We start from the raw sequence: 21,890 nt of genomic DNA, 5'->3' as shown, positions 1-21,890 counted from the left end.
TACCTCGCCTGACAATTAAATTGCCTTCGGGTAGACAACAAAACATGTGATGAAGCCATCCAATAAAAGTCCTCAAAAACAGATTGCAGACAAATCACAAGTCCTACTGGGAAAAGGGTGGATTAAAGAAACATGGGACAAAAGGAAAAAAGGGCACAGCGCCTTCTTTTCTTGCTGTCACTGGCTCCTGATCTCTCACATGTGATCCTGCAATTTGTTCAGTAGAACAAGCCGTGACATGCAGAGTAAGAGACGGGGGAGAGAGAGAGAGAGATAGAGGGAAAGAAAAGGTGATGAGAGACTCGAGAGCTCAAGACAAGTGATGCAAGTTTAAAATGTCAGCAAAGAAAGACAAATTGATATTATTTATACTTTTTTTTTTTACTACGGAAACAAGTAGCATTATCGATAAGCTGAAAGCACTCAACACTGCTGAAACACTGGTACCTGTGGGGATATTTCAGGTTAAAGAGCCTGGCCGAAGCCGCTTTTAGCACAAAAATAAACACATATAATCTTTTTTTTTTTTTACATTTTGTTAAAATATTCCTAGATATTCACTTTAAAAAAATAAACGTACCAAAATGCACTTTTCCTCTGTCCTGGAGTGTTTTGTTTACCCAGCAAAGTGCATATGGTGTAACTTTTCATTAGCTGTTACTGTAATGGTCTAAAATTTTGCCTTCAATTAACTTTCCAGGTCAAATATACAAAACATGTCCCCATGATATTACCACTAAGTGACAGAGAAAAAAAAAACCCAGTTGTCTTTTATTTCTGAGAGCTTTGTTTATATGGGTTGAAAAAAGGACTAAAGATATATTGGTCCACAACTTGTTTTATTCCATAAGTAGATTGCATGGTATAAAAGACAACAAACAAGTGAATCAAACAGATCAAAGTGCATCTAAAGTTTACCTCTGCATAGAAACATCAGTCATACAATAATCTCACACACACACACACACACACACACACACACACACACACACACACACACACACACACTCATGCCTTTACACACATTAAATCATTTTCTATGATTCGCCAAACACTGTATCATGTCATCATTAGTGTAGTCACGTGTGAACGAATACTGATCCTCAGCTGAAGCAGTCCATATTGGCTTTAGCTCTTTCCATTTCGTGAAGGAAGTTGTAGAACTGGGGTAGAGTGAGTTCTGAAAGAGCAAAGCAAAAAAAAGTATAAAATTGTCCAGATCTGGCAATAAAAATAAAAATAATACATTTATAGTAATAATTATATTAATAATAATAAAGATTTAACTTGATTAAAACAACCAGGATCATAAGCAGTCATGAAACTGAATGCTGGACGTTATTTTATATTTGCTACATACATGGTAACACTAAATCTAGTTAAGAAAAAAATCAGATCAATAAGATCAATATGATGATTTCAAAAAAATGAATAAAAAAAATCTTACCTATATAGACATTTTCTGTTGTGTTGCCCTTCCGGAGCACCAGCTTCAGCTGCAGAGATTTACAAAAGTGACAAAGTGTTACTCGGGGGAAACAGGTTTAATAAAGTCTGCTTGCAAGTGAATGCACTGACACAGATAAATCTGTTAGCAAGCTGAAATTATGCTCATCAACGGTCTCAGGCTTTGTGGTATTAAAGCGAAGTGTTAAAAAGCAAGCCCTTCGGCTATCATTCGTGTGCGTGTCAGCTTTGTGTGGGGGTGCAGGGATATTTATGTGGGCAGGCTGAAGAGTGACTTACAGGTGAAAGACTGTAATGAAGTCAAGAGCAACAACAAAGCAGCCTGTGCTGTGATCAATCACATAAAAACCATTTGTAATATGTGCGTGTCTTCAGGGCTGGGAGAGATAGAAGGCCATTCGAATAGGGGTGGCAATAATAGCTAGAACTCTTTTTTTTTTTTTTTTTTTTTTTTGTCCTTTACGCTGCGCAAACCCTTTTCTTCTTCTGCCATTGATACGGGAGAAAGGCCTAATTTTTCTTTAACCCATTAATGACCCTATATTTAAGTGGTCAGCAGAGAATTACTTACAGCGAAAACTTTTCGATGCGTTGGATTTTGAATAAAGTTTGATTAATTACCTGCAGGAAAATGTGTCCAGCCTTCTGTAGTTCACTCGTTCCAACGGTAACTACAAACAGAGGTATAGGTTTTATAATTGCTGTCATGAACCACATAAACAGCTCAGTATTTGTACAAACCCATTTCCAAAAAATTGGGACATTGTGTAAAATGTAAATAAAAAAGAGAATGCGAGAAATTTTTTATTAAGGAAAAGTAGCATTTCAAGGAAAAAAGAAGGTAATTTTTTATTCGATGGCTGCAACACATAAAAAAAAAATAATAATAACAATAATAATAATAAAAAGTTTGGACAGGGCAACAAAAGTCAGGTCTTATTGAGACAGAGTCTCTCAGAAGTGAAGATAGCTTCACCAATCTTCACAAAGACTGTATCTAAAAATTATAGACCAATTTCTGAATAATGTTCAACATAAATTTGCAAAAGTTGAGTATCTTAGCATGTACAGTACATAATATCATCAAAATTTCCAAAGAATCTGGCGAAAGCTCTGTGCACAAGGGAGAAAATCAATATTAGGTGCTGAACTGGCCTGTCTGCAGTCTAGACATTTCACCATTTAAAAACATTTGGCATATCATGAAGCGAAAAAAGCAACAAAGAATACCCAGAACCGTTAAGCAGCTAGAATCCTGTGTCAGACACATACGAGACAATATTTCTCTACCAAAAATTTTGCAACAGGTCTCCTCAGTTCCCAGGTGCATACAGGCAGAAGAAACATGGCCCTGTCCCAACTTTTTTGAGACCTGTTGCAACCTTTAAATTTAAAATGACCTTATTTTTTTCCCTTAAAATAGTATTTATTCTCAGTTTAAACATTCAGTGGGTTTTTTTGTTTTGTTGTTAATAGAATATGGATTTATGATATTTGCAAAACACTGCATTCATTATTTAGAGTTTACAACTTTTTTGAAATTGGAAAAAATGTCGGCGTATAGAGAAATGAATAAATGCAAAGATTCCGAATTGAAATTCTTGCATTTGATCCCGGAATCTATAATTACTCACCGCCAAATTTCCATTCCATATCCACCAGCTGGTTGACCATCAGTGTCTGTGCAACAGCGAGTCTGGACAACATTGGGTAGTGAATTCTCCACTAAAGAAATGAGACATGCATAACACTAAAATTGCACTTTATACTTGGCTTTAAAGAATAGTAATTGTACAGTAATAGAAATATAATAGTAGTAGTAGTTTATCAATATATGCCATATACTGGGAAAGCAAAAAAAATAATTTCTTAGTGGTGCCATTTATAGATGCAATCTATATGCAATGTTTCTTTGTAAATGAATTACCTGTTCTGAGAAGTGACTGGCCTTGTCTTCGGTCAACCCTAAACAGTGACATGAATCAGAGATTAGAACGATTTTGTCTGCTGTGCTTTGTATAACCAACCAGGAATTAAAATGGACCCAAATTTCCCATTTGGTTTACTGAAGGTACAAAGGGGTACAAACAACCACCTGCAATTATAGCTGCAAGGTTTCTGGAAAAGGTCTCTAGCAGATGTCACACATCTGGATCCTAAGGAGACTTCTGGTCATTAGTAATTGTTAGTTATTTGAGTGTGGTCTCAGCTTTATTAGTTTATTATTAGTATTCTTAGGGTTGTCTTGTTGGAAGGTGAAGCTCCACATTCCGTTCACAGGTGAAAGAAATTTTACTGTAAGGTTGCCATGTTTTTGGCTCCATTCTTCTTGCTCTCAGCTCCACAACATGCTTTACTTCAGAGTGCTGGTGTTACATCAAAACATTGCCAGAGGTCCAAGGTAAATTCTGTTCAGAGGAGATGCTACACATCTGTCAGGTTTTAATGCTTCAAAATGTGTGAAAAGTTCAAAGGGAGCGAATTCTCATGTAAAGCATGTTTTATGTGAACTAAAAACCACAGATGAATGTGGGGTTTTTTACGTTAGGAATGTTTCTCTTTTAAACTGTTTCTCATAGCGTAGAGAGTCAAGAGTGAATTGCGTTAGCGCTTAATGAGTCAGGCGACAGTTCTTGACTGCTAAATTTGTGAAAGTTTAACACAGTCACTCATTGTTTTATAACTCCATCAATGAATTAAAATAAGAAAATATGTCGACCATTTTTTTTTTTTATAACCAGATTAAGTCATAAGGTCACAGATTACTAAATTTTACTGAGTTAAAAATGTGTATTAACTACTGATAAAAAAAAAAAAAAAAAGTCATACCGAGTGAAAGCAGGTCCTCGTTTACCTGCTCAGCTGTCAGGTTGTTCTTCATGGCACCTGAGAGAAACACAGATTTTGATCATTTATTTGGCAGACACCAGAGAAAACCCCTTAAACAGAATATCAGCTGATCATGCAAAGCTACTTTACGATTTTAATCTCCTCTAAGATCCAAAGTAGACAAATATAATTACAAAAGGCATTTGGATCTTTTACTGAATATGGACCAATACAGAATTCTTACAGCATCCTAGTCCCAGTAAAGACTTTTTTTTATGTAATTAGTAAACACTGACTGGTTCCTGCCTATGACGTTGAGTCCAGATTATATACCGAAGCAACCCATTTAAGAAACCAGGTAACGGTGGGAGGTTTTTCCGGCAGGCTATGAATGAAAAACCAATTAAAAAAACAGCTTCAATTTCTAAATCTGGTTTTTACCGCAGCAGTGAAAAACTACAAAGGCGATGGCGATTTATTTGTCTTATACGTCTTTGCTGTAATGACATCTTCCAAAGCTGCGGCACATACGGTTGTGATTTCCAAACTCATTACCTCAGTACTCAAACCCTGTTTTATATTCGTTTTTTATTTGTATTACTTTGGTCCATTTCACAGTTTTCTACAGGTTTGTTTTGTTTTCCTGAGGCGAATCACAGATCTTTGCTTCGGCACCGAGTGTCGAGTAAAACATTGTATTTATCTAATCAAGGCAGTTAAACTGTACAATACAGGTATTACTCTGCATTCCATCTGGTCCCTATCAACAGAAACGGTTTCAATAAAATATTGAAATGACACTGTACTATGGGGTAATATATTACAGGTATGACAATACAAGGTGGTACAAAAATGTGCCAACTGTTGCTATTCTGACCACATGTGTTTCCACGTCTGTGATTTCATTATGGACAGCAAGTTAGAACAAAGTGCATACGTGAAATTCTGCTTAAAGCTGGGCAAATCCGGACGAGAGACGTATGACATGACGTACGTTTGACTAACAGCGATTCTCCACAGATAATTCAGGGCAGCAGTCCCCAATGTTTTGCACAGCATTTTCACGGAACGGCATTCAAGGTGTGGCGGATAAATACAACAAAATAAAATGATACGACAGGTATTTTCTAAATATAATAAACGTGAATCCACTGTGTTGATTTTTGTTCATTTTGCTAGCTTGGGGGTTTCAATTTAGCGGTAATGTATTATGTGTTAGCGGCTGGAGCAGCTCCTTTAAGAAGGTAGTGGATGGGGGTAAGACATGTGACTGAAGCATCATGACAAGCATCACGAGTGAGTGATAGACAGATGTGATGGAGAGAATCCGGTCATTTTTTCAAAATAATTGATTCCTGTTCACAGAATCAGATAATAAATAAAAACGGAAATAATGTAAGTTATGTATTCATTCTGTGCGGCCCGGTACCAATTCACCCACGGACCGGTGCTGATCCACTGATTCAGCTCAACACCCTGAAAATTTTGAGACCATTCGGCAACTTGTGCATGCTGATCGTTCAAAAACAATCCACATGATATCACCCACCCTACTCGTCAGATTTGGCCCCTACAGACACCCTGTTCCTGAATGATGAAGATCTGGCTTAACGTCAGTGCGGAGATCCAGCGCGAATCGCAGAAGGAGCTTGACACACTTCAGTAGTGTCCAGAATTTTGGGAGAGCTGTATTACTGGGCAGGTGGATTATTTTAAAGGTTTTAGTGTGTAAATGTAGATAAATAAAGTCCTTTCTTGTAAACAGAGCTAGTCTCAAAACCTTTGGATACCACCTCATGCTACCAAATATCTCTCTCCAAAAGTATGCACCAAACATCACAACCATCACACACACACCAACCAGGCATAAAATTAGGACCTTATAAGATTATGACCGTGAGTAAATAATGCTGATTATCTCTTTATCATGGCACCTGTTAGTGGGAGGGCTATATTAGGCAACAAGTGAGCATTTTTATCCTTCAAGTCGACGTGTTATAAGCAGGAAAAAGTGTGATGGCTAGATGACTGGGTCAGAGCATCTCCATAAGCGCAGCTTTAGTGGGCTGTTCCTGGTGTGGTCAAAGGAAGGAACAGCGGTGCACCAGCGAGGAGGTGATGAGCAGAGATAAGAAGTAATGAAGTACAAATACTTTGTTACTGTGCTTAAGTAGATGTTTCTGGTATCAGTCCTTTATTTGACCATTTCTTTTTTTTACTTTCGATCATTAAATTTTCTACACAAATATCTTTACTTTCAACTTCTTTTTAGTGCTTTTTCCCAGTGAGAACAATATAAACAATACAATACAATGCGTCTGTGGACGGTTACATGATTATAAATGTGTTACTGTCGATACAATCAAATAAAAACGCTTACTGAGCGCAAAGCCGATTTCCATATGTCTCGTTTAAAAGTTTTTTTTTTAACGCGGCTTTAATTTAAAACGCTTCAGTGAGCTTTTAATCCCACCGGAGTTCACCACACCATTACCCCACATTTAAACACATGAAGATGTGGGAAATCAGACAGACGGTGCAATACAGAACAGCCAGAAGCTTGCTAAAGTTCTGTTACATAGAAGACGCAAGCACGGCAAGCTTTATGAAATCGTGATCAGCTCTGGGGAATAAATGGATGCTTTCATTTTGTCTGTTTAACCAATCAAATTGAGCACAGTTTTATACAGCTTCTATCAGCAAATAAAAAACACACTGACCACTTTTCTGGTAGTGGCAGTGCCTGATCATACCAATCTATAGCTATGTGTAGTCCGGATAATTCATCTATTTTGTCTGGCAAATCAAAGAAATTGATTGAATTAGATTTGAAAATGCCAGGTTCATGGTTTTCAACATGCAACATATTTGTATTTATGATGCAGATCATACCGGCCAAGAAGTGCAAAACACATTAACAAATCAGAAAACAAATGAACAAATTAGAAAACACTAAGAAATCCGAAAACAAAATAACGAATGCAAAAACACAACAAATGCAAAAAAAAATAAAAAATGACAAATCCGAAAACAAAATAAATGCAAAAACAAATAAACAAATGCAAAAACAAAATAAAAAATCTGAAAACACAACGTCATTTCAGACAAACCGGAAAAGGTTTGATTAATATATTTAAAATGTTATAACTTTGTTTCTTGTACATCTGTAAAGTTCTCAGTTTAATTTAAACTTTTTTTTGAATTTCGATTTGTGCACCTTTAAATATAAGAAAATAACAGAAGTAAACATAAGCAAGCAGGGAGAAAATGGAATTAATTCAAAGCTACTTTGAGGAAGGACATTCATATGCAGTGATTTTGGAGATGCTGCAGTATATCCTGACATAAACATTAGTTTGTACACTTTTACACATACGTTCCAACTTTCTCCTGCCACAGACTGTTGTACTTCCTGTATATCTTGAATGACAGGTGTCTTGTCCAAAGATCGGTAAGTGTTCCATCCGCAAACTATACCAACCTTTTCCGGTTTGTCTGAATTGTCGTTGTGTTTCCGGATTTGTTATTGTGTATTCTAATTGGTTAATGTGTCTTGCACTTCTCGCCCACCCTGAGATCATGTGACCCACTCAACTCTAAACTAAAAAGTTAATAGTCTTGCGTTGTCTGCAGCAACAACCTCAACTCTTCATCTGTCCATCAATAAAACTATGCTTTGCTGAAAGAGCGCAAAGTAAACAAAACATAAAGAAACACCTGCAGAAATACCTCGAGCTTCTTACTTTTCTGTGTGTGCAGATTTTCGAGATGATGAGTTTCGAGATGTAATGACGATGCTTTCAGACATTTCAATATGGATGAATGAATTTTGGAAATAATTGAAAGTGTAATTTTCAGATCACACTGGATTCATGTGGACAGAACCTGGCACAGAAGTAGAATGCAGATAAAGTTCATTTGTCAGGAAACAAGTCGGGAGTGCGTATTGGGATTACCATGTGGAAGCAGCAGAATGCTCTTCATTAGGGCTCTGAGTGGACCTGCACCCATTCCATTCTCGCCTGCAAATTCACTCAGCTGGGCCAGAAACCGCTCCCCCTGAAGCGCGCACACGCACACGCACACAACAACACAACCATCTGCATTTAATCTCACACGATGCAGAAACTCCACAATGCACTGAAATCTATTGTGTACAGGAAAGGGTTTCCTCACCTCTTTAGGCTCCAACAGAAACTGGTACAATAAATCAGTCAGGCTCAGAAATTGCTGTAGACAGCAGAAAACAAAGTAATTAATTGGGACCCAATGTGACTTACACACACACACACACACACACACACACACACACATATTACAAATTCAAATGTATCTTTAACTAACAAAATACATTTTCCTAAATCCTGCAGTGTCTTAAAGGTTTTAAAACAAACGTTAGAAGTAGGAATCTGTAGGCACTGTGACAAAACAATAAGATGATGTGCATGAGAGGCTGAAAACTGATTATGCTAATTATAAAGTATAAAAAGTTAATAATAATAATTACAAATAATATGTACTTTTTCTGTTTTCTCTGAATGCATGTGATTTTTCCCGACAGACACTGAAACACAATTTATACCAGGTTGCTCTTAGAACAGCGCAGGGCAGAAGCAGGGTCGACTTTTTTTGTTTATATTTGGAACAAAACTCCTTCCAATGACCCATGAATATGATTAAGCAATAATGCATGAGTGTGAGTGTGGTTTAAGCAAAGGCCGTTAACGATGCCATTAAAGCCACAGTTACACTACACTCAGTGCCCAAACCTATAAAAGGCTAATCTAATTTGATTCGTGGGTTGAAAATAAATGAGAAAAAAAAAAAGTACACGGAAGTAAATGTTCTCACTGCCATAATAATAAAAAGCTGCAGAATGCTTTCTTTCATAAATTAAAAAAATTATATTCTATGCAAAACAGCAATTTCCTTATCTTTGTGTCACTGCCTCGATGTACCTGCATTTACATTAAATAATTTTTTTTTTTAAGTCAAATTATTTTACATTCTCTACATTTATATTCACTATATTTCATTTCTATTTACATTTGTGCATCTTAAAAAAAATGCTATTTATTAATGTAGAAACAAAGAGATGTATCAATGGCATTTCTCCAAGTTCGGTGAACTCTGACCTGCGTTTCAAGAGAAAAATGATATACGTTACGGCGTGACCTCTCAGGAAATAAAAGATGACAGCAACACACTAACATGTTTGGTGGCTGTTTAACATATCTATTAATTGTGTTGTGCATTCATTGCTTGTAAATGAAGTAAAAACTAAAAATGTTTGTTGTAAAAATAAACTGAAGTGCTTTGGGACCTTGGTGAAAATGATTCTCCTTGAACAACAAAAAGCATTGGGTTTTATTCTTCCCATTGAGTTATGATGATGATTTTGGTGTAAATGGTGGGAAGGAGAGATGATCTGTGATCAGCACAATGCAGCAGAATTGGGGTTACTGGTTGGTTTGAATGAATGGGCAGTGTTAGTTATAAATATGGTTCTGATGTGAACTGACCAGAACATTTTAATTTCATATACTAGAATCTCTGCTGTGTCCTGCATGTATTCTTGCAAGAGGAATTCCATACAGCATATACAGTATGTCTTGAATAACAAACAATTCAGTGCTGCTCGGCTATTTACTAAAGTCGTCGTGGTGTGTTTTGGTGAATAAACACGTTGGATAGACAATATACAACAGGCTGCCTCGATATTATTAAAATAAATCGAATTAATAATTTATATATTCCGCAATGAAGGCAATCATGGGAACGTATACAACAGTACAGCCGAATGCTACCAGCTTAGCCTGCAGCTAAACATATCCGGCCAAAATGATACTTCCGTTTCATGTGTTAGATTCCTCATCCTTACCTGCTCACTGAATTTATTCAAGGTCTGAAAATCACTGCTCACACTGTCAGGCACGGAGTCTTTCGTAAAATGCAACTGCACCATGATCTCTGTCGAGCTCCAACCGAGTCTCCTGTCAATTAGCTTCACGTCTACTTCCGCATTTCAGCTTACACACTAGCGTCAGGTTCGCTTCAGCACTTTCGACCCTGCTGCACGTGTGCAGCGGCAAAAAAAAAGAACGATTAAGAAATATAACTTTATCCCAATACGGTCCAAGTTATGCAAAAAAAAAAATACACGTTATTAAATAATTAATTTCGATGTTAATAACTTCAAACGTTGCCGTTTATTTTTTTTTCCATTAGAATAGAAACTATGCAAAACACTTATCTAAAAAAATTAGATATGGTTTGATGGGGATTAATGTGTAGGTAAGAGATTGTATCTTTGTGTAGTGGGAATATTTTGTGAACTCGAGCCATATTTGTGCTTCCAGGGGGGAAAAAAAGTTTCTGTGTATATGTTATAGAGTGCTGATTCAGCCATAAAATAGCGCTGTGTGGTGTATTGGTTGAATATTATCATGTTATTAATAATATAAGAGAAGAGCTACTGAGAAGTTAAAAGAAATAGAAGATATGCAAATGTGTAAAAGGTTATTTGGGTGTCGAGAGCTACAGAAAGTTTAAGAACATCCCCTGATCCGGACAGGTGCGCTTTTACAGGAAAAGAAAGAGCCGCTTGGAAAGGGCTTCAATCCTATAAGGTAAATGAAGTTTTCGTTTCGCGTCGGTGTGATTCGGGGGGAAAAGGTCACGCCTGAGCAGTTCGGCCGCCAGCGAGCAAGAGACGAGAACAGATTTACATATACGCCCCAAGGGTTTAAATGCGTGGATGAGCTCGAGGTGAAGTGTGACTCGCTGCTACGGCTTTGGCAAAACCTCGGGAGAAAAGGGATCTCGCCAGTATCGTGTTTGTCCCGCGCCTGGAACACGAGCACTCCTGCAACAGGTAAGTTTAATTCCTCTTCTGCATCGAGCTGCTCGGAGCGCGCGCTCGTTCGCCGAGTTCAACGGCACGCGCTCAGACCTCACACTTCCACAAGGTACCTTCTTAACTGCATGTTACAACAACAAAAAAAGTTTTATATTAATATGATAAGCATGCACCAGACATTTCCTAAGAACGATTATGTAAGTGGCATGCATGGAAACTGGAATTTACTACCAGGGTTTTTTTTTTTTTTTTTCCTCTCCAGATTTTGAGTGCAATTTGTTCATCCGTCTTAACAACACCTTTGTAAAGTTTTCGGGCAAAAAAAAAAAGTTTTTTCTCAATTTCTTGATGTTTCTTTTTAATGTCACGTGTATATCTATATATGCGTGCATGCCGATCACACACGACAAACACGTTTTTGTCCAAGTTAATCATGTCGGTAACCGGTTGGGTCAAATTTAAAAAAGTTTAAGGATAGATTTAGGTTTTTTTGTTAGATAAACAGTGCAATCATTATTGCATAGAATTTTTTTCCTCTGGAGCACGCACCAAGCGCGTGCTGTAGGGTTGCAGATATAAATACGCGTTTTGTTGCTTTCGAGTTGCGTATGGATTTTTTTGTTCTTTTTTTTTTGGTGGATAAGTTTGCACTGGGTTTATGTGTGCGATTCGGTTACGAGCAAAGTACAAGCAAGGCACTTGTTTAAACAGATCAAACAAATAAGTAATCAGATATTGTAATCAGAATAGATAGATAGATAGATAGATAGATAGATAGATAGATAGATAGAAAGAAAGAAAGAAAGAAAGAAAGAAAGAAAGAAAGAAACTGATGAATGCTCAGGGCAGACGAATGTTCTGCCCTGAGCATTCATCAGTTTCTATCTATCTCGCGTTGCACGGAGAGTGGCTCGCGCTAATTGGCGTTCTCGGCGACGGCGCGCGCGGAATTCCCACAGGCCCTCGAGCACGAGTGACCCTTCCGACTGACTTTACTGGTTTCTCTGGTGCATACATGCATGCAAATGTATTTCCAAATCGAGCAGATCGTCAGGTCCTACCCGTTTGAATCAGTCCGTGATAACAGCCAGAGATTTGATCCTATGTTATAAGTATGTTATTATAATATATATATATTTTTTCGCACATTGTTTATTCATACAAACCGTGACGTCTGTATGCTAATTTCGACTTCGCACGTCCTCAGCGCTGGACCACCGAGCCCTTCTCCAGGGGAAAGTTGCTACAGCATGATTGGAAAAGTCGCCCGCGAGATGACCATGGCCATGCTGTGATTTGCATATTCAATGGACTGTCGTGGTGCATTTGCATATAAGATTTTAGAATAGATAAAAAAAAAATATATATATTTTTAATGCGAATGAAGCAGTGGTAAGGAGTTTGCAAAGGTAACGTTTTGGGATAAAAATATATTATATAAAAAAAGAACAGAATTATAATATAATAATTATAAAGTCCAATGGTGGGACAAAGATTAGTGATCTGTGATTGGTTACTGGGAACAATGGACATGGTCATTTAGAAATAAATAAGTCATTAATTAGTCATTGGAAAGACATTAGAATTTAGGAATAACTGTGGTCAGTGATTGGTCATTTAGGAGCAATGGTGAGCAGTGATTGGTTATTGAGGAATAAGAAGGTCAGTGATTGGTCATTTGGGATTGATAGTGTTCATGATTCGTCCTTTAGGAATAATGTCAGTGATTGGTCATCTAACATCACTAACGTAACGTTAAATTAAATACATATTTAATAATGTTTATATTGTGCAGAATGAGAATTCTACAGACTACTAGAACCTAGAGTGCTACACGTTCTTCATCATGTTCTCCATCCTGTTCTCATTCTAGATGTGATTAAAAAACATTAGTTTATATAATCAAATACATGAGTAAATTGAAAACATGATGTTTTGTACTTGACTTTCAGTAGTTCCTTTGGGCAGGCAGGGACTGGATTAAATATCATGTAATTGAGAAGAAATTACGGAATGTACTTTTGAAGCATGTTCGGTATCTTCCTGCTTTTCAAAGGTTTCAGCTCTAACGAGGTGTTACAGCTGATTTTAAACAGTTTTATGTCTACAAAGACGATTTTTGTATACGTTCAGAAGCTTTACTTGAGATTATGTGGTACGCAACGAATGAAATGTAATAATGGCGTACTTAAAGTGAACGATGAAGGAATGTGATTGTTCTGATCCGCAACAGAATATGAACTGTCATATGGAAAACATTGGATCTTTCCTTTTAATTTTCTATTACTTATATATTTCTCTCGTTTTCTCTCTCTATGCTTCTTTCTCATGTTTCGTGCGCTTGCGCACACACACACACACACACACACACACACACACACACACACACACACACACACACACACACACACACACTGCGTTTACAGAACCCCTGCCCTCCCAATAGGTTTAGTCCATAATCTCCTTGCTCAGGCTTTTACCTTTGATGTAGCCTTTTTTTTGTATTCTCACATTCAATCTGATTCATTCATTTATTCACCTTTACAGACACTCCCTTGGTGTGGCCTGCAGTATATATATATATATGTGTGTGTGTGTGTGTGTGTGTGTGTGTGTGTGTGTGTGTGTGTGTGTGGGTGGGTGGGTGGGTGGGTGGTTGTCTGTAGCCTGTAGTGCATGTGTGTGTGTTTATGGAGCCACATAAAGAAGTCTTAAACATCATAATTTAGGATTTAGAGGAATGTAATGAGGTACATCTGCTCAAGCTGTGTGTATATGTGTGTGTGTGTGATTGTGTTTAAATGAACACAAATGATTAGTGTGTACATTGCTTTTCTATACAGGATGCACCTGGACACCATGGATTGAAAGTTGCAATTGCGTATAGGGGTTTTGTCCTCCTCATCAACATTATTATTAATAATACAGTATTTACAGCGAATAAATCATTCACCAAGACAAGTATGCAGTTACCAGAACGGGGAATGTGTGTCTCAAGCTGCCAATAAGAGTTGTTAGTGTGTTTGCGTTTGAACGAAAAGGCATTTTAAAAGAATGTATGATGACAAGAGAAACGCGAGTTTAAGTTTCATACACTGATGTATGACTTTTTTTTTTTTTTAGCAAATTTTTGTCTAGCATCTTCGCATCATCTTTACCATTAAAGATCGTTTTTTTCCCCCCTGACAATTTCAACACGGGAGCTACTTATGCTGTCAGAATAGCTGAAGTTTTCAACCACAAGCCAATCTTTTTGTCCTATTGTACTAACCTGAGACATGAACCTACAGTTCTGTCACATACCTGATGTTATGCCATACCGGGGTGGTGGAGCCATCATTCCATTTGTTTGGATGGGATTGCAGGCTTTGTTTTCTTTCCAAAGTGGTTTGATTGTTATTCAGTAACACCACCCAAACTCATTTGTGAGGCTGAAATGTTTGTCTAAACAACTGTTCATGCTGTCAATTGTTATTCATGTCCTTGGTTGGTAGAAACGTCTGTCTGCAAGCTAACCTGCATGAATGATGCATGTTTTAAGATGGTATCTTTATGTAGTGTTTGTCTTATTTATAAATAAGTCACAGTAAACTAAGGATAGCCTCACCTAGGCAAATTATTACCATTAACATTCCTAGAGGAGACATGCATCATTAAGGGTCAATGAGCTAAGTGACCTCTACATACCTGTGGAAAATCCTGAGGTTACTCAGTTATGGGCTTGGTGCTTCTCTATAATTAGTCTTTTTTAATACGCGATTGCAGACGTGTTTTGTACATTGGTGTCAAATGAAATTCCCTTTTTTATTTCTCACGTGTAAGTGGGGTTAAGTCAATGGGGTTTGTGACTCTCGCTCTCTCGTGCGTTTGTCAATTGAAATTCTTCCTCTTTTCTTTTTTGAGCCCCTGTTGTACTTTGTAGTCACAAATCTGATATGAAGTTTCATGCTACAAATTCTTCTCTTGTTATATTATTATTTTATTGACACGTACTTGTTTTTTTATTAAAGCTCAGCACACAAGAAAACTACAAAACGACCCAAACAGCGATGCCGTCCAACAAGTATTCCTCAGCTATCATGGCGGAAAGTGACAAGATGACAGCCACGGTAAGAGTTTGTGACCCTCAGCTGTAGCACATAACTAAATCACATGCGAACATACACACGCTATTTTGCATGCTGACAGTAATTTCGAGTTTCTGTTGCATGTCTGTGCAGCAATGACAGTATGAGGTAAAGTTATATATTCAGTGGCATTAAGCCATTATATCAACCTGAGACAGTCAGTCAGACAGACAGACAGACAGACAGACAGGGCAACGGAGGTTAACTACGAGGCACTTTACTATAATACTATGCTCTTGGAGAAGCGAATGTGTGGTATCAGCACAAAAAAATCCCCTGTAGGTATTTGGTATTCAGGAGCACTCAATCACACACACACACTCCTAATTTCTGACATCCAGCACCATTCTTAATGTGTTGAAAAGCTGATGGGTAAGGAAGAGGGACAGAGAGACGCTTTGCATGTGTGTGTTTTTGTGTGTGTGAGGTTCTGGCACAGCAGAGAAGCTTTAATTTGGAGATTTAAGGTTTATAAGACAAGTGCTACCAGTACTGCTAGTTTATACCAACTGACTTGACACGAGTGTTCAGGAATAACAGACTGAGCCAAACCAAACACAAGGGATTATGGTGCTACAAGCGCTAGTCACGATGAAACCGCTCAATCTATGGATATAAGTGGTGAAACGGTACACGTATTTGTACCGAAATTTTTCAGTTCAGGGCTTTCGGTCCGATACACATGAGGTACACAATCCATTTTTACGAGCGGAACATAGTTACAATTCGAGTTCCCTAAGGAACGTATTAAGTGTATTAATTTATTTAGTCTTCGCCTCTCACTTTCAGTGCATTATTTTATTAATAAACCTAAAAACATACACAACAATGCCAGGGGTATAAAAAAGAAATTAGAGGTGGACCAGTGTCATTTTGGCTACTCACTCTGTCCTGGAAATAAGATTTATTTTGCGCATGCATGAGAATGCCGAAGATTTAATAGTGCTAGCGTTAGTCGCTAACCAGGAAGTGGCTAGCGGCTAATGCTATCGTTATGGATTCTTTATGTCCAGCTTTAAGATTTTCTTTTAAAAGGAGAAAATCCTGACAATTCCACATATCGAGGGAATGAATGAATGAAGGATGGATGGAATCAAGACATTTGTTAAAGTCTGCTGAAATAAATAAACATATCTTTAAAAAATTAACTATTAGATGTAAAACACACCCACATACACTTACATACACATCTGTATTACCCAAATGGGTAGAAATGTAAACTAATTAATTGAAATCTTTTAATGTATTAAATTTGATTAAATCAATAAAATGTGTGGTAATTTATTTAATTAACTGTGTTAATAAAAAAAAAACACGACAAAATTGACCATTTTGCATTTCTTTCCCCTAACCGTACCGAAATTAAACCAAACCATAACTTAAAAACCAAGGCACATACCTAACTGTGAATTTTGCCTACTGCCTAATGGATAAGGTTATATCGAGTGGTCTTAAATAGGGTACTAAAATGTTATGCTATTAAACATTTTCCATGTTAAGTCAAATAGGGTAGCTAATATAATTTGCACAAGAAAAAATAAGAATAATGTAATTCAGAATATTAGTGAAGATGTTTTTCTTACAATATGAGATGTTCCGTGGGCTTCATAACATTTAGTGGATTTGCCTTTTTTTTTTTTTTACTGGACTTTACGTAGTGTCTCCATCAAATAATTCTACCACCTTCGTGCTTCACAGTTGGGATTGTGTTCCTTGGTTTAAACCTTTTTTTTATTCACATCATATAGTACTCATCATTAAGGGCATTATTTAATTATGACTATGGTCATATACATATTATTATTATTATTATTATAAGGCTAGGTCTGTTTCCTAGTGCAAACTTTTGTCATTCCATTGTTGGTGTACAGGCTTCTTCTCCCCTACTCTGTAACACTCACTAATGGTGGATAGACATATTTGTCACATGATGCCTCCAACTCTTTCACCAGTTCTTTGTCTTAGGGTTCGTTTGACTCTTTCAGACTAAAATACATCCCTGTGAGTTCATTTAAAAGTTGTTGTATCTTCATTTGAAATATGGATGAATTGTGAAAAAAAAAATCTGAATATGTTTAACCTAGGTGTTTGCAAACATTTGGCCTCAAATATACATTCACTACTTCCTGCTGTGGAGATGTTGACTAGTCGGGACTGTGGAAAAATATTTAATACCGAATGAAATCTATTTTTCACTTAACTGCACAAGAAAATTGGAATAGTCTTTAGGTTTGTTATGCCTTAATGAATCAGTAACAATATGATAGCACTGTGCCTGAAATAAACATTTTGTGTAATCTTTGCTCTGTGGTATTATGGGTTCCACCTAAACATTGTATTTGGGGCAAATTCAGATCAGCACTTAGATTTTCAGACACTACCGAGGCCAGAATCTAACAAGGTGGAAAACAACTCCCACACCATTGTAGACACTTTATCCTCTATCCATCATTAAAATATAAGGAGTATGCATGTAATAAGATATGCAGAAGTAGTGTTTTCCCCCCATTTTAATATACAAATCTATTTGCTTTTATTCACACAGTAGCTTGAAAAAAAGCTATAGCTTACATTTTAATTTTTCTTAACTGAAACATGATTTTAAGTATTTTTTGCTGGTCAAATATAGGCGTATAAAGTCCCACTTTTTTAAATATTTTTATTAATGGTTTACTATTAAACGTTTGTAGTTTTACTGAACCTCCTTTAAAATGGATAGAGCCTACTGTTCTTTAACTCTCATACTGCTATAGCTAATCATTAGACTGATTAATTCTCCCAACCATAATGCTTGGATTTTACCATATTGATGTAGACAACAGACATGAACAGCATTTTGAGGTCGAAGTTTCACACTTTGAAGCAGACGCTTACTGGTCCAATCTATGTGGTCTTCAGGGTTGTTGGTTTATTCTTACTATTGGGAGTTTAAACTCCAGCATATTCCTTCTGTGCATCGAAGGGAAGCTAGGCTCTTTGTGCATATTAATGAATGCTCATTACATTCAGGTCAGTGAGTGGTCCAACCATGCATGGCCGTTTGAGTGTAGCTGTGGGCAACAGACACACTTCGAATGAATGGAACAGCTGTGAATGTATAAGACGCTAGGATCCAAACCTTTTGCGTCCACCAGCATGAACTGTTTTCATTTAATAAATGACCAAAAAAATGCCACCGAAGAAGAACTTTATTCTTAGAGTGTGGAGAATATAATTCCCGATGTTACCCAATTGGCTGTGCTCTCTCAGAATTCTGTCAACAGCACTGATACTAGCCAGTATGTGGAAGGGGGCACGTAGTCTTTTTCTTTAAGTGTGTTTTGTTGCCATTTGAAGAAGAGTAATCAGCATTTTGCAAAGATGTAGTTTGCTGGCTGCTCATTTCTGGAGCAACTGAATTTTAGCCTTCAACCCTAAACCCCCCCCCCACACACACACACACATAAATACAGTAAAATTATTAAAAAAAAAAAGTTTTAGACCAGATTGTATCAATCTTTATTAATACAGTAAATTGCGAAATTATCGGCACATTTTCTGACCATAATAAGAAATCATCATATATCCAATCTAAAATAATCAATATTCTTTTACTAAAATAGCGTATTTTTTCCCACGTTTTGAACCCCGCGGCTTAAACAATGAAGCGGCTTATTTATGAATTTTTCCTGGGTTTTTCCCGGTTTCACAAACTTCAAGCCAAAAAACTGAGCGACATAACATTAGACCAATGAAATTTCCGAACGGAAACGAAAAAAAACGCACCTCTCTGTGTTCTGAGCTGCACGGCATCGGGAGAAAACACGTTTTTTTTTAAACGCACGACGATGCCAAAAGACAAACTCCAGAAAGAAATAGTTGTAAAAGGAAGGAGGAAGACAGTGAACAATGACTTTCTTGGTAGGCTACTGTTTAGATACAAGCTGTTGTAGCGCGTTGAGTCTGGGTCAATGGAGAGCTCACTAACTCCAGTTGCAACAGAAATCATATAAGCACAGACAGGTTTCCAAAACTCGTGCGTTTTTTTTTTTTTTACTTGGCAACAGCGTTACCGGTTAGTCAAAGAAACTTAGAAATGAGCATCAGAAAATAATAAGGACATATTCCTCGGTCTTGCACACATGCAGTAATAGCGGAAAAATGCGGCGGCAGGCTATTCCCAAAATGCTGCTCTGCTCTTAAAGGAGGCACAACATATTTCACCCGTTACACCGTGTAACAGACACTGTCTTTCATTAAAGCCTGTGTAAAGTTCATTAGTTTCAGTGTAGACACCTGCGGCTTATAGACATGTGCGGCGTATTTATGTTTAAAATAAAAATCTTTGTCAAATTCAGTGGGTGCGGCTTATATTTGGGTGCGCTTAATAGTCCGGAAATTACGGTATATGATTTTGCTGTGCACAATGTTTTTTAAACCAGACTTACTATACAGTATTATACATTATACAGTATATACTGTTAGTTCTCACTTAGTTACTAAATAATATGTGGTAATTACTGAATAATATAACAAGGTAAATTTACATTATGTTATATGTAACAAGTTTGGATATACTTTGATAGAATTATGTATGGTCTTATAATAGAGCATTATTTATATTTTTGCAACATATATAGTGCCATTAAAGAGGCCTAAGTGGTCACTAGTGCAGACAAGCTTGCTACAGGTTTTTCTTTCCCCCTGTAGCTTGTGTTTTTTTTTTCTCATCACACATATGCACTATACAATTGACCCCTATCAAATGTATTACTCTATAATGAAAAGATAAATGGTGTGTATGTATATTTCTGTGGCAGGGGGGCTGCAAACAATCAAGGAATGCTGTGAATTGTAAGGGAGTGTCACTTGGTTTCAAGTTGATGCCCTGTAGCGCTCTTTCTTTCTCTCTTACTCTTTCTCTCTCTCTTTCCTTCTGGCCTTTTTTTTTTTTTTTGTTTTGTTTTTTGTTTTTTTTTGTTTTTTTACCCTAAGGGGCCCAGTCCAGTCACAGAGGAAGAAAGTGTATGAAGACCTCCTAAAGACCTCTTTAAGCCTGTTAACCCCACCTTCACAACCTCCCCTTCAAACAGGCCTAAATCTTCAGTCACACAGATTTTGGAAAGAACTCCTAACTGCTACACACAAACACCTGCACATGTTAAATTGATTTTGCTCGTCTGCTAGTTCACTTCCAGACCTCATGTGCATCAACAATTCGATTTTTTTAATCACAGTGTAAACTATGTGTTATATTTGTGGAACTGCAACTAAACAATAATCTTTAATCCACAATTCATGGGACTGTTGTAGGAGGTTTATACACATGTACAGCTAACTAATTACTTCCTTTTGAACTTCTGCTCATGTTGCCTCACGAATCAGTGTGACACTCAGAGGAAAGCGTCATCTTCCCCTTTTCTGCATACTTAAGCAAACTGACACGCGTGATTAGTTAAAATAGCAATTAAAAGGTAGTGAGAGTGTGCAGTTGCTCACACACAGACTGTAACCATACGCTTACACTTGTGTCCTCACAGGAACTTGTGCTTTACTGGTGTAGCTCGATATGATGTTTTTCTTTTGTGATTTTTACAAGCAAATAATCGGAAAAAAAAAAGTGTGGTTCAACACCAAAGTACAATGCAGTTGGTTCATTTTTGTACAGAAAATATGAAAGAATATAAATAATACTTTTTTTGTCTACTTGTAAACATAAACATTGTACAAGTTAGATATACAAGTTATAAAACATTCAACAGCTCTTAGTTTAGAAAGTGTTTTCCAATTATACAATATGAGATTATTTACAGTCGGCTCTCTTCTGCCTTTGAGTTTTTGTTTTAGGACCTCAATCTGTCCACATGGCATGAGGAGCCATCAGTCTGTCTGAATTGTGTGATCCAGTGGCATGTGGATTTAGGGAGTGGACTTTGTTGCTGGGTGTGTGTGTGTGTGTGTGTGTGTGTGGTTACAGGGTTAACGGGTGCATAGTGGGGAGAGAGGGGGCATTTACCCACACAGCAGAGCTTTCATGTAGAGTGAGGGAGAGCAGTGGGAGTAAGAAAGGAGGGGCTTTCTTTTTAAGTCTCTTCTTTCATTAATTGCTCTAATGGGAAATATCCAACTGTACCCTCTCTCTGGCTTCCTTGCTGACTTACTCACCCCAACACACTCACCGTCCATCTGTTGCTTTCTCCCTGCCTGCCTCTCTGTCTGGTTTGTGTTTGTGTGACTTGAAATATGAGTCATCATACAGTTCACCATGGATGTGTATTTTGTGTTGAAACTATTTTTATGATGCTTATGATACTATATTTATGATTTAGCCAAGAAAAAAAAAAAAGAAAGAAAATGTTTTACAGTGGTAACAAAATAGATTATTCTAGTAATCAAGCTTTTTTTTAAAAAAAATTTCTGAATATAAAATTAGTTTTATTTAAAACTCTCATTTAGATTTTTTTATTTATCGTTTTATTCAAGAGATATGTTGCAAGACTTATCAGCGTAGCAGATTTTAATTGTGCAGCTGAATACTGCAAAAGAGTGCACACACAAAACAGCACACGGCTTTTTGCTCCCGCTTCTGCTTTTTTTCTTCTTCAAAACTTTAAGGGGGTGCCATAATA

The 21,890-nt window shown here is 37.1% G+C and overlaps 2 protein-coding genes across 4 annotated transcripts in view; one reads left to right on the top strand and one right to left on the bottom strand.

The window, feature by feature from the left end:
- Positions 1-820: 820 nt before the first annotated feature.
- commd7 (COMM domain containing 7) lies at positions 821-10,344 on the bottom strand. The gene is made up of 9 exons (XM_083520736.1): positions 10,178-10,344; positions 8,473-8,526; positions 8,253-8,355; positions 4,297-4,353; positions 3,395-3,432; positions 3,102-3,192; positions 2,089-2,138; positions 1,448-1,496; positions 821-1,180 (listed from the first exon to the last, which is right to left on the bottom strand). The coding sequence occupies exons 1-9, from the start codon at positions 10,259-10,261 to the stop codon at positions 1,104-1,106; spliced, it is 603 nt and encodes a 200-aa protein (XP_083376862.1). The 5' UTR covers positions 10,262-10,344; the 3' UTR covers positions 821-1,103.
- A 601-nt stretch (positions 10,345-10,945) lies between these two features.
- Positions 10,946-21,890, top strand: part of dnmt3bb.1 (DNA (cytosine-5-)-methyltransferase 3 beta, duplicate b.1) — a 43,194-nt gene continuing 32,249 nt past the window's right edge. For all 3 annotated transcript variants that reach the window (XM_083570156.1, XM_083570155.1, XM_083570154.1), the window contains exons 1-2: positions 10,946-11,170; positions 15,166-15,264. In XM_083570156.1, the coding sequence (XP_083426282.1) occupies positions 15,205-15,264 (60 nt within the window). In that variant the 5' untranslated portion in view covers positions 10,946-11,170; positions 15,166-15,204. The remainder of the gene's footprint in view (positions 11,171-15,165; positions 15,265-21,890) is intronic.

Source organism: Silurus aristotelis (assembly GCF_946808225.1).
Source record: "Silurus aristotelis genome assembly, chromosome: 19".
Classification (NCBI taxonomy): Eukaryota; Metazoa; Chordata; class Actinopteri; order Siluriformes; family Siluridae; genus Silurus; species Silurus aristotelis.
The sequence above is the reverse complement of the archived record's forward strand: the minus strand, read 5'-3'. Positions and strand labels throughout refer to the sequence as shown.

Coding starts and splice junctions, on each gene's coding strand:
- commd7 (XM_083520736.1), bottom strand. CDS start 10,261: ATGGTGCAGTTGCATTTTACGAAAGACTCCGTGCCTGACAGTGTGAGC. Junction 1,497..2,088: donor CTGGACACATTTTCCTGCAG/GTAATTAATCAA, acceptor AAATCTCTGCAG/CTGAAGCTGGTGCTCCGGAA. Junction 1,181..1,447: donor AACAGAAAATGTCTATATAG/GTAAGATTTTTT, acceptor TTGCTCTTTCAG/AACTCACTCTACCCCAGTTC.